The following is a 13,474-nucleotide window of genomic DNA, read 5'->3' on the forward strand; positions in this document are numbered from 1 at the left end:
CATTCAGTTTTTCTTTTTAGAAGCTACGAAGTTGATGATCTGTCTGGCACAAGTAATAAATGGGTGATGTTCATATTTACAAATTCATCCTAATCACAAAAAACATATATATGTGTTTGATATCACAAAACAATTGATATCATTGTACGGGAAATCTGTCTTCATTTTACATAAATAATAACTTAAACTTTCAAAGTTCCCAAACTTTTATAAAGCAAATGAGCTTTACAACACCATACCGGTTCTCGCGAGCCTATCTATTTCACAGGAACTTGGCACGAAGTTTTTTTTTTTTTTTTTTAATAATATCGACCTTCCTATGTTAAAAGGGAAATAACTCGGTAATGCTCAAACAATTGTTGTTTTACTATAACCCATGTATTATCAATTCTTTTCGAGGCCAAATTTCTATCAAAAAAACCTGTGGCCGCTAAATCTTCGATCTATACTTAAAATACACGGGATTACAATATTGAAATAGACACTATCTGTACGTGAAAATCTCGATCTTTACTAGAAATACATTGGATCACAAATACCAAAAGGGTCTCGAATTTTAACTAGAAATACATGGGATCCCACTAGAAATACATCGGATCACAATATTGAAATAGACACGATTTGAAAATCTCGATCTTTACCAGAAATACATGGAAACACAACATTAAAAAAATATCTATACTAGAAATACACGGGATCTGACCAGAAATATATAGATCACAATATTGAAAAGTCGATCATTACTAGAAATATACAGGATCGTAACATTGAAAAATAAGCAGTTTGCCCTCGGTTGAAACAGTTGTGACTACCGGATATCAACTTGTATATTTAGAGATAGAACTGGACACGTGTAGTTGTATATAACAATACATTCCGGCAATTCAGTAACTTTATGTCCACTATGACGAAAAGTAGGGGAAAGAGGTGGAATGCAGAGAGAGGAAGTCCTAGATGGATTCATATCGATGCATCTATCTTGTCGTGTATAGCGGAATACAACTCCCCTGGTGCATAGCGTGAGGAGGGGTAGATCCCTGGAGATAGTCACGAGGGAGGGGGTCCACTCCTCCTGTTTGCCAAGGTCTGATAGCATCCCCTAGAAAAATGGTTTCTAGCTAGCCTTCCCTTGGTATCTGCTGACAGTTGACACGCCCAATAAAACAGAAAGTACCAGATCGACATGCACGCAATCTAGCAATAGCACCACTCTTAAGCAGAAAAGTGGAAATTTCTGTATCAACAATTCTTTGTTTCTGTTGAATTTTGAAAACTTTGAAGTCATGGTCGATACAATATAATTTTATTAAACATAGACTTTTGATTAAATTACGATTGATATAATCTAGAAGCAACACATGTACTAAAGTATATTCTCTAGATATCGTTTACATAATTCGGCTACATATCTTTTCAGTTCTATCTCCATCGGCTGGTATTTTGCTTTCTGATAGTCCTTCTATTCGGCTTCTTTTACCCTACAACGGAGATAACTGTCTGTCTATATTCTGTAAATGGTAGATGGTGAAAGGATCTTACTGTATTGGTTTATCAATGTTAAGCTCGTCATCTAAACGTCAATAAAAGGTTGCTCTAGCGCTACTTCACACCGACCACGTGTAGAGGTTGCTTGACTCGAGCGTGTTGAATACTTTGGCCAACTTGATGTCCTTGCTATCCTTAATTGATTGATTGATTGATTGATTGATTGATTGATTGATTGACGGATTTTTCGTCTCCGTGACTCTGTACTTGTGGCATGTTTCAATTTTTACAACTTAATCATGTGGTGCTTTGCTATCAACATCCAAAACAATTCCATCGTCTTTATTGAAAGCAACAGATAGGAATTGTACATTCCTAATGATGGTTAGGACTGTTACCATATACACGTAAAATTGAAACCACAAAATTAAAAAGAAATATGCCATAACAACAATTACACCTAAAGATAATGAAATATAATCTGTTGAAATTTTTCTTCGTTAAGTTCAATGTCATTCATTTTGGGACACGTTCCAATGTACCATATGTCATGTGTGAGGTCAATTAATCCCCTTCACGTCCCGTTTAAGAGCGTCTGTAACATGATAGCGTGTCAGTAAATCAATAGTCATTATCATCGCTGATTATCCGATCTGCCGCTGTTAACAATTTAGTGTTATCACAGTGGTCACTGGTACTTAATATACATGATGACGTGTGAACACTTTCATTCAAGCACCTATGGTGTTTACCCGGAAGTAGCCTACTCGTGTCAGAATGGGCGTTGAACTTAAAGTTGCAACAGCGAACGCTCTAATTGAATTGAAATGTTTAAATGTTGAAATTACGTTGCATCTCCACTCGGTACGAGTTCCGAACTCTTTCTCAGTTGTTTAACAGTGTTGGCTTCTACTGTTACCGAAAGAAAGGTAACTCTTGTGTGCTTGGAGTGGCCTCGATATGCCTGATCGAAAGCATTGAGTGTCAGATATACTTTATTACGTGGATTTCACAATAAACTGGTTTTACCCCACAGTTAAAATGTCTCTTCAGGTATCTCTTTACGAGTCAGATAATATCATTATGACAGATTCTCGTTCTAGAAAGGAAATATTTTATCTACAACAAACATGTACATTAAACTGAAATTATGACTTTGACCCCATGGCGATGTGTGCCTAGGCTGTTATCTGTAAATGTGAAAAAATGTCCACTTACTTAATTGCACTATACTCTATAATAGTTTAAACGTTGCTGTCTTTGTAAGCATGAGATTAGCATTAGTACCATAGAGTTATGTATCTTAATCTATGATAGGCGTCGTACTCGAAGCGGCTCTGATTTATTTTTTTAAGTAAGTTTAAAGTTTTTAGACGAAAACAGATTAGGACAACACATTTTTGTTTAATACATAACGAAACGATTACAATTTAAGAGTCGCCTCGCGGGAATATTTAACGTAATGTGCCACGCCCCCTTCGTGAATCATTGGATAGTGATAGCGCTTCCATCAGCGACGATGACCTCATCTACTACCGCGAATAACCTATAGCAACTCACCGATGCGTTTGTAAATACACATGAGATGCTAGTTATCTTTCAAGCGTCTGCAACGGATGTAAAGCCGCGCCCGTAGAAGGAATTGTGGGACATTAAATGACCGGCTGATGCTGAACAGCCAGAGAGATGGAAGATGGAAACTGCCGATTGCACTTTATTGGGACTTACAACGTTTATTTGTGCAGCATGGTGTTTTAATTGGTCTTTGCATATCGCATCACTAATATACGGGTGAGTATTTGACAATAATACGTTTAGAACATCATGATATCAAGAAAACGCCTTCATTTTCCATATTTTGACAGATGTGTACTTTGTATATTACAGGATTTCATATGTTATTGCATTTCGTTAGGTCAGCTGTCAAGACAGTCTACATGTTTGTGCATCAAAAAATTTTTTTACTATATTTGGATAGTAATAGCATTATATGAAGGATGCATGTAACATATGCCTACATTATGTAGTAAGCTGCATGTACTGTAAACAGCTCGTGCAGCGAAATCCATGGATATACTCAATCAGTCAACATTTAAATCAGAAACCGATAAACACGAGGTATGAACATCAGTAGGTCAGTTTCTTCGAAATACACTTTACATCATGATATCCGATTCTTAGTTGATAAACGTGATATAATATTTAAATTACTGGTATGTTTCTTAATATCTTTATAAAACCATTTTTGGTGTATTTGGTTGACATCAACAATAAGAATAACACTTTAGTATATTTAGTTATAGGTTAAATACTGATGGTGAGATTCTTATTGATGTCATCTCTCAGTCCCTGGCCTTTAATTTAGAATGACTTACAAAATTACTTGTATATTATTAGTCTATTCACAGTTTAATGAGTCACGATTTATCACTTGTATTGATTTCTTCCAGAGATACCTGTTATATGCATACACAAGAAAAAGAACCTTAGTATTTTAAAATAAGATGTCACTTTTGATCAGTCTCCTTTTGTTAATAACTCTTGTTTTCATTTTAAACCCACAGGGTAAAATGCTTAAACTGATAAGGACTAAGCCAAGGGTGTCTGAATTTTTTAGCAACAAAAGGAATCAAAGATTTTTTTAATGGTCATTTCAATCAAACCCTTAGGCATGTGACACTCTACATTTGAAATTTTGAATGCCTTACAGCTTACTTGGAGTATTTGTTTTCATTGACATGAAGAAATCACTACAGGCATGTTTTATTGTATACAACAAAATTAACCTCATTATATACAAATATTAAGGAGAAAAAAAAAATGTAAGATATTAGTAACATTTCTGTTTGCATTGCTTCAGTTATTTAAAATCCAGATGTTAAGTCAGATAATTTGTTTAGTTAGATAAGCATCCTACATAATCATGATCGTTTTAAGATTATTAGATGGTGTATAATTTTGAAAAGAAGATATGTTTCATGCTTTTCTTCTGTTAATATTATGAATGTTGCTACAGCACAAAAATTATTTCCCTGTTAGTAAAATCTTTCAGTTAGGATTAGAGATCTATTACACCAATATCATAGTAATTGGTTTGTAGTGCTATAGACACAACCATCTCCGAAGATACTACTGTCTGCATATTACATATACCATGTTGATTCCAGCACTACATGTAGTACATAATGGCTAATGAGAGGATGTTCTCGCCCTGTTTTTGTAGTGTGTATAACAGATATTCAGGCAATTTACACACCGCTAGGAGTGCACTTGTTCAGTTATCAATTTAATCAGTGCATGTGTACTAGATAGAGATATAATAGGCAATTCCGAGATGTTACAAGTTATTTATAAATAGGTACAAATTTGTGCAATAGATACCAGTGACTTTCACAGGTAGATACCAGTAATTCCTGGTATGTACAAGTACTGTATTATGCAATATCCTCAATTAAAATCAGCAAAAGAAGAGAAGTAATTATGTCACTGACAACTAAAACATACATTTATTATTAGACATGATAATTACTTACAATTTTGTGGTAAAATGGACAGCTCACATGTACTGTAAAACAGCATTACGTTGGCATTATGTCAGCTGACTGTAAATGCTATAGTTTTATTTCATACACATGTTACGTAATTTTATATTATTAATGGATATGTATGACAAAATAATAAGCGTTTGTGTAGACAGAAATCTCAACCATATTAACCACAATTGTGTTTTGCCTGAAAATATCACACTTGGGTTGACATTTAGTTTGATTACTACACAGAATAAATAGATTGTAGTAATGATATTGGTACTAGAATAATAGTAGTATGTAGTTTAGATACAAAAATAATAGAAATATATTATAGAATAATACAGGTATCGTATTGAGACATGAAAATGATGGTCAAGTCACCTTAAAACCATAGTTTCACAATCATTTCACATAGTACATTCTGTTTACAATACGATTATTGTTCATATTACAGAATGCAATTTAGATATATCTTCGAATAAGTTACGCAAAACATTTAGGTACTCTGTAAATCAATACACTTCACTAATGATGTTGTGATTAAGTACATATGGAACAGGTACATTTCTAAAAATGTTCTAACAAAAACAAAAAACTACTGAAATGAACCATATTTAGATATTCGTACATATAAATGATGGACCTCCAATCATGCTTAATTTACAGGAGATGGAAATTCAACAGAAAGCTGAATCCAGCTGTCCCATTAGAGGAACTCCCAGGTGTCTCCATCATAAAGCCATTGTTGGGAGTTGATCCACATCTATTTGAAAACCTAGAATCCTATTTTAACATCAAATACCCACAGGTAAGTACAGTAAATTGTGGTATTGTCTGTGATGTTTACCATTTTTGTTATGGTAAAAGCTCTTCAGAGCTAATGTATACACATCTCTTTTACAACACCAACTAAAATCTGATATCTTTATTGTAATTTCATAATACATGTCCTGAGTTGTGGAAATCAGTTGATCCAGAAACCAACAATCCAACAGTCTTTATGAAAGATGTAGAATTTTGGTTGCCTAAAAGCAAATGCGAATTGATGATATCCTTGGTGAATTCTCAGGGGGGAAAAATATTGAGATTACACAAATTTGAGGAAATATTGGCTTTTTTCTACTCTATATATGACTGGTGAAAAAACATTCTGGAAAGGAACAGTACAGTCCTTCACTTTTCAACGATAAGCTGTGTGCAAAAATAATTCCTGGTATTTTTCATTAGCAATTGAAATTCCTGATTGTGATTTACAGTATTAAAGTTTAATCATTCTGGGTGCACTTGATAATGGGCATTTCTAATCTGTTTGACTGTCTACGAGAAGAAAACACCTGAATTATTGACAAGTTGAAGGTAATCTGTAGACATGCTGCTATTGATTCTGTTGATTCAACAAATTACAATAAAAATACAAAGCATATAATCTACATCTCCCATATCCAACTAATTACTACCCTTTACACAATAGATACATCAATGTTTTGTGTAGGATACACTTAATTAGGTTTACTATGATGTGAATAATGCAGAGACAACAATAATGTGACTTTGTTTCTGTGTTGCTTTGCAAGTTGTCTGCTTGATAAAATTCATCACATTAATGAAAGAACTCGAGTAGAAAGTTGGCTTTTGATGGTAACAGATGGAGCGATGTGTGACAAAGCACTAATGTAAATTGAGCTGAGGTTAGGGGTGTTTTTATTCTGTGTTTGTGAGGTATATTTAAAGTACCTTGGGAGACCTATTGCTGTAACTCAGCAAGGATTTATAGAGTGGAGAGGAAGTGGACTGGAAACTGTCACCAAAACATTTTGTTAAAGTCTTTTGTGTTATATATTTAGCTGTGAAGTCAATCAAACTTTGAAGAAATAGTGCATGGCAACATTTTAAAATATATATATGGTTTATATCTATATCCATTCAGAATGCTTTCAAATTTTTATCAGAATTACACATGAATGAACCATTGATAGGGTTGTTGTGGGCTGTTTCAGCATGTCATAAGTGCCATGCTTTATCTGATTTACATCTCGGTTATCCCAATTTCATGTTTAAAATTTGTCTTTTTATGTCCCCATAAAATTGGGGGGAGTGGGGGGTGGTGGTGATTGTGTCAAAAAAAGCTAGTATTGCAATAATATTATTACGATAGTCAAGTGACTATTGTGATACTATCGTGATAGTATTTTTACTTTTAAAATATGTTTTGTTCTTCTAACTCATAAATAAATGTCACTAACCAATTAAATGGTATCAGAATGCACAATTTAGCAAATGTTATAGCTGAAAAAAATAGTTTTCAATTTTCATACAATCAAGTATGCTGCACAGTGATCTTTAACTTTGTTATATTTTCATATTATTCATTTTATACATAGGCATGCTGTTCTGTTGTGAATCTCATACAGAGCAGGACTCGAGACTGAACAATATTATTTTCATATAATTCCTGATTGCTATTATAATCGCTATCAAGAGCAAACTTATCAAATGGATAGTTCAACCTATCGTTAAACCACATGTGTCCAAGGGGCCAAGGTCAAGTCCAAGGGACACCCTCGCTATATTAAGTGAAGTGTTTGTACAGATTTATAGAACACTGAGACTAATAATATTTAGATTATTCTCTAAATCGTAGGTTGTGGTTTGGTCGATATCCAATATGTCGTGGGCATATCATAAGTTTTGAGATGGTTAACTAGATGGTTAATAACATAACAGAAAAAAAAGAGAGTTGTATCCAGGGTGTCATTTGTTTCCAGTAACTGTGTCAGATACAGTGCTACAATTTGATGTTAGATGTTTGACAAACTAGATCACATTCAACAGTGGGAAATTGACCTAACTTCCAGTTTTCTTGCCTATCGAGATGTTAGCCTAGCCCCTTCCAACTCTGACACATTGATAAAATTGTGTAGTAGCCACACATTCCAATGCCTTCTATAAGATACGCCTGGAGGAAGTTTGTAGTGAAAACAACATGATATAGTTGAAGATAGTTCAGGTGATAGGGGCAGGGTTAAAAGGTGGAGTCATTCATCCTTGCCAAGCTTAGTAGTGGGTGCACATGGCATTACTAATTTGTATACAGTGATACAGATGTCCAGGAAGGGCTGACCTGGAGACCAATTAAAGAGATAGGATGACCCTTATACCACAGTAGGCTGATATGCTCTTCACATTGGTCAACAATGTTATACTGACCCAAAGCAAGCCAAATGTAACTGATATAGGTTTGCCAATGAATTTGACAGCATGCAGTCTTAAATTTTGTAAACCATCTGCCAGTTCTTATCAAAAGCTGGTCAATATGCAAATTACAAGATATACATTGACAACCGGCATTTGAGGAAGACGGATGAGGAGGTTCACGGGGGAGTAGGAGATTGGGTTCACAACTTAGCAATGTTATGCCAGATATTAATGAATGCAAGTAAAATGTCTTAGATGAAATCTTCTTACTACACTTAGATTACTCAAAAGGTTCAATTCTAAACTCATTTGGCACATTGGTAGTAAGCTGGAAATTGTTGTGGTAAGAGATAAGATAGGTGACTAGCCTGGAAAGTTATTACAAACAGTTATCTTGACCTCAAATACCATCACCTGGGCTTGGCCAACATTTTTTGGCAGGAAATCCTAGGGTTAAAACAACCTGCTGGATGGTAGTAGCTTTTTAGAAGAATGTTGTATGATAAGACACAGCAGTGCCTAGTGTGATAGTGTACTACATCCTACTGATGGCATTTTCCCACAGCTGTGGACCATTGAGACATCTAATCTCACATGTTTTTCTTACCTTTGATATACACATTTACAGTTCTGCTACCTTGACCGTGGAATGTAGGCCAGTCTAATGGAGCTATTGGGTATCTGGTTTATAGACTTCATACATAATTAGTGTATGATTAGCACGATGACAATATGCATGCTTATTTAAACCTGCCAACATTGTTTAATTAAATGTTTTTATAGAATGAAATGAAGGAACATAATGGTTCTGGTTTGAGGATGTTAAACAGATGTCTGTTTCCTCCCTCCAGCAAACTATTCTACGATCATTTCAAAGTTATAAAATTTAGGTCTGATATAATTGCTACAGCTTCAAATAAAAAGAAAATTATGTATTTTCAACACCCTCACAACAGCATTTGTGAGCCGCTGTTGAATATGGACAGTGAGAAAGTATTTATCACTGATTGTAGATGTAGACACAGACACACAGACCAGCTGAACTACATACTTTGGCATTTTACACTAAGGTTACATACCAAGATATACCTTATCATACAACATTAGAACTAGTGATAGCAATAAAATAGAATGCTAACCAGTGCTGAACCATATGGATCTTGGAACATCTTCATACAGCCTTTATTGATCAACATTTCTTCATTATGAATAAAACTAGTTGATACAATAACTACAGAAAGTCTCAGGCATCATTAATTGGACAAAGAAATGTTATATAGTTTTGGTAAATAATAAACAAATCAGTTTTATTTTGATTTTTTGTTTTGATTTGGATGTTACACAATTTATACACACCGTTAGAAACAAAACAAATAGGTAGATGAGGTCGTGAGGTTTATTAACTGAAACTAGTGCTGTTGTTATCCTTGTTCTGTAATCGGTAAAGTTAGAGAACTGCACTTGAGGACCTGGTTAAAGAACCATGCCTGAATTTTCTAATGGTTCTAATGGTCAGCATTCATTCCGTATAATGAGTGCTGATTGTGTAAACCACTCCGGCATTTATTGATAAACAATGCTGAATTCCTGGCATTTTTGACACTTTTGTTTTGATGATGGTGACTGTATTCCTGGAGATACTGCACTCAGATAGTTTGTTAAATGTGTTTGCTGTAGCAGGTATGCCGGGATTATTGTAGAGAAGACAATTGCACTCGACTAGGAGGTAAATGTCAAACCTATCCAATACAATATCCACTAAAGTAACGACCCCAGATGGTATTCAGGAAGAATTATTACAGCATTTCTGCTCCAACAAACTGCCCCATGATAATAGACCCAAAGCTGCATCTGTATTACTCTCCCTTGAGTATTTTGTATAAATTGATTTTTATATACATCGCCAGCTTGCCATCAATGGATCTTCATAAGTATGGTTTTACCACATCATTTTGTGCCTTATTCAAAGGCTGTCTGCAGACATTGAGCTGAGTAGGGATGTAGACCTATCATTAGGTGCCCACCCAAACAGTATATCTGGGAGAGTTTTATCATACATAACAGTATTATGTGTGCATTGAGGTAGAGTTATTATTGCAAGCAACTAGTTTCGTATAAATATATATCTACACACTAAAATCTGTCCCTGGTGATACAACTATGGCATAATGGACAGTAATTCCTACCCTTATAGGTGCCCAGCAGCACAAATAACTACTCATTTCAGGAAACCAGTCAGCATTGTTGCATGTCCTTTTCCCGTAGGTCTGACATTATTATTTAATCAGTAATTTATTGCAAAACAAATGTATGGTTGATAAAGCCAACTATTCTATAAAATGCAGTGCTCATACGTTATTATTCCTTTACTATTTCTCTGATGACTTTGATTGAGTGGCAAGTTTTAGTGAGTGACCATCGAGTTTTAATTCCAGCAAAACATACGTACCCATACAGTTACGTAGGACATCATATCATTTTCAGAATATTTTAACCATAATTTTGAAAGCTCTCTTCATTAAATATCACTAATAATTCTTCAAAATACAAATGGTTATTAAAAGAACTTAGTAAAAATAGACGAAAAGAGAACCTCACATCCTTGTAATCTTGTCACATAGTACTTCTGAAAGCGTAAGTGTCATATTTGGTCAAAAGACGGGCCTATAAAGAATCTGTAAAATATTACTGGAATCATAGCTGTCTAATAAGACTCTAAAGGGTAGTAGTACATGTGCATTTCAATCAGTGCCACAGTTAATGGCACACGCCTCTGTGGGGAATAATACTGTCTGTTAGGTCATCCGACAGTGATGTTCTGATCCATTCTCTAGAACAATTTCGGTAAGCATCAAGATGCCGGAGGAAAATTCCTTGTGCATGTGTACAGTGTGTAGCTTTATTAACAGCTGTTTGTGATCTTCTATGTTTAACATTAAGTACAAGCATCCAATGTGTGTATATAAAATCTGAAGGTTTAGAGAATACACTTGTAGCTTGTGTTAAAATGAGGAACCAGGTGTACAAGCAGCAAGCATTCAGGACCATTCAACATACTTCACCATCTTGCTGTGGGTAATTCTTTGTAGTTTGGTTAATCATATCAATCTGTGGAATTTCTCCTTGATGAGACCTTCACTGAAATAAAGTGAAAGAACTTCAGGAGTTTCAATGTCACCTACAGTGTATATGATGTATAGTTGCTGTCTGCTTGAGTGGATTTACTGTATTAGTTGAGGTTCTCAAGCCCTGTGCTACTTATCTAGATTTCTTCCATTTTTGGTTGACTTTTTGTGCCTGTCAATTGTTCAATGTCATATTAAACATTATAACCCTAAGTGCTTTGAACATCAAACAATAAACTGCATGACATCCACAACTGTCTGCAGACTGAATGTTCATAGGTCACAAGACCAGTGTCCTGGAGAATAACAAAATCCATGATTAAGACTATGTTCAACTGGTCAATACATGACTAATGACCTTGATAGTCAGGACACCAAACTGTTGACTGTCATAATTAGGATAAACAGGATGTCCAAATGTTGACTGTTATGATTATGTTAAACTGGACATCCGACCATTGACTGCCAGTAAGAATGATAAACAGGATGCTCAACTCTTGACTATCACTAATATGGAAAGTCTATTTGATGTCCAGTCATTAACACCAAAGGTTAAATTTTTACATTTGTCTTACTCGTGCACAGTTGGAGCCAATTCAGTACATGGTTCATGTTTCTGTGATTATCTAGTTAATACATATGTTGTTCAGGTAGCTAGTTCAGTATATGCCATACTTACACACCTGATCAAACTGCCAAGGTACCCGTAATGTCATACCTGTTACACCTGATCATATTTCCCAGGTGCTCGTTATGATACACCTGTCTCACCTCATCACAATGCCTACATACAGTCCCATCATCTATACTGTTTATGAAGCAGATCTTATCTTGTGTCAATAAAGTGTATACTTTTGATGTATTCATCAGAGAGGTGAATATACTGATCTGAGGATATCTAATGTACTAAAAGATGACATTGTGAATTGTTTTAGTGTGATTATAGAAGTAGCTCAACTGAAAAAAAAGGAAAATTATTAAATATCTGTGAAGGTATGGTTTGTGTGTTAATGCTTATTAGTGTATATGTTGTAGGTGGTGTTGGAGTTATGTGTGAATCGTGTTTGGGTTGTGTGTGAATCGTGTATGGGTTGTGTGTGATTTGTGGATTACTTGTGTGTGACTGATGTACGAGTTATGTGTGAATCGTGTATGGCTTATGTGTGAATCGTGTATGGGTTATGTGTGATTTGTGGATGACTTGTGTGTGACTGGTGTATGACTTGTGTGCGACTGGTGTATGAGTTGTGTGCGACTGGTGTATGAGTTGTGTGAGACTGATGTATGGGTTGTGTGTGACTGATGTATGAGTTGTGTGTGACTGATGTATGAGTTGAGTGTGACAGATGTATGAGTTGTGTGTGATTTGTGGATGACTTGTGTGTGACTGATGTATGAGTTATGTGTGATTGATGTATGAGTTGTGTGTGACTGATGTATGAGTTGTGTGTGACTGATGTATGAGTTGTGTGTGACAGATGTATGAGTTGTGTGTGATTTGTGGATGACTTGCGTGTGACTGATGTATGAGTTATGTGTGAATCGTGTATGGGTTATGTGTGAATCGTGTATGGGTTGTGTGTGACTGATGTATGAGTTGTGTGTGACTGGTGTATGAGTTGTGTGTGACTGATGTATGAGTTGTGTGTGACTGGTGTATGAGTTGTGTGTGACTGATGTATGAGTTGTGTGTGACTGATGTATGAGTTGTGTGTGACTGATGTATGAGTTGTGTGTGACTGATGTATGAGTTGTGTGTGACTGATGTATGAGTTGTGTGTGACAGATGTATGAGTTGTGTGTGACTGATGTATGAGTTGTGTGTGACTGATGTATGAGTTGTGTGTGACAGATGTATGAGTTGTGTGTGACTAATGTATGAGTTGTGTGTGACTGATGTATGAGTTGTGTGTGACTGATGTATGAGTTGTGTGTGACTGATGTATGAGTTGTGTGTGATTGATGTTTGAGTTGTGTGTGACTGATGTATGAGTTGTGTGTGACTGATGTATGAGTTGTGTGTGATTTGTGGATGACTTGTGTGTGACTGATGTATGAGTTATGTGTGAATCGTGTATGGGTTATGTGTGAATCGTGTATGGGTTGTGTGTGACTGATGTATGAGTTGTGTGTGACTGG

The 13,474-nt window shown here is 35.4% G+C and overlaps 1 protein-coding gene across 1 annotated transcript in view; it reads left to right on the forward strand.

Moving 5' to 3' along the window:
* The first annotated feature begins 3,141 nt into the window (after window positions 1-3,141).
* LOC132561939 (ceramide glucosyltransferase-like) overlaps window positions 3,142-13,474 on the forward strand; it is a 34,726-nt gene continuing 24,393 nt past the window's right edge. The window contains exons 1-2 of the mRNA XM_060226659.1: window positions 3,142-3,276; window positions 5,682-5,823. Of these exons, the coding sequence (XP_060082642.1) occupies window positions 3,179-3,276; window positions 5,682-5,823 (240 nt within the window). The 5' untranslated portion in view covers window positions 3,142-3,178. The remainder of the gene's footprint in view (window positions 3,277-5,681; window positions 5,824-13,474) is intronic.

Source organism: Ylistrum balloti, unplaced genomic scaffold (genome assembly GCF_031769215.1).
Source record: "Ylistrum balloti isolate Yb309-2 unplaced genomic scaffold, AGI_CSIRO_Ybal_v1 Utg369668, whole genome shotgun sequence".
In the NCBI taxonomy this organism is placed as follows: Eukaryota; Metazoa; Mollusca; class Bivalvia; order Pectinida; family Pectinidae; genus Ylistrum; species Ylistrum balloti.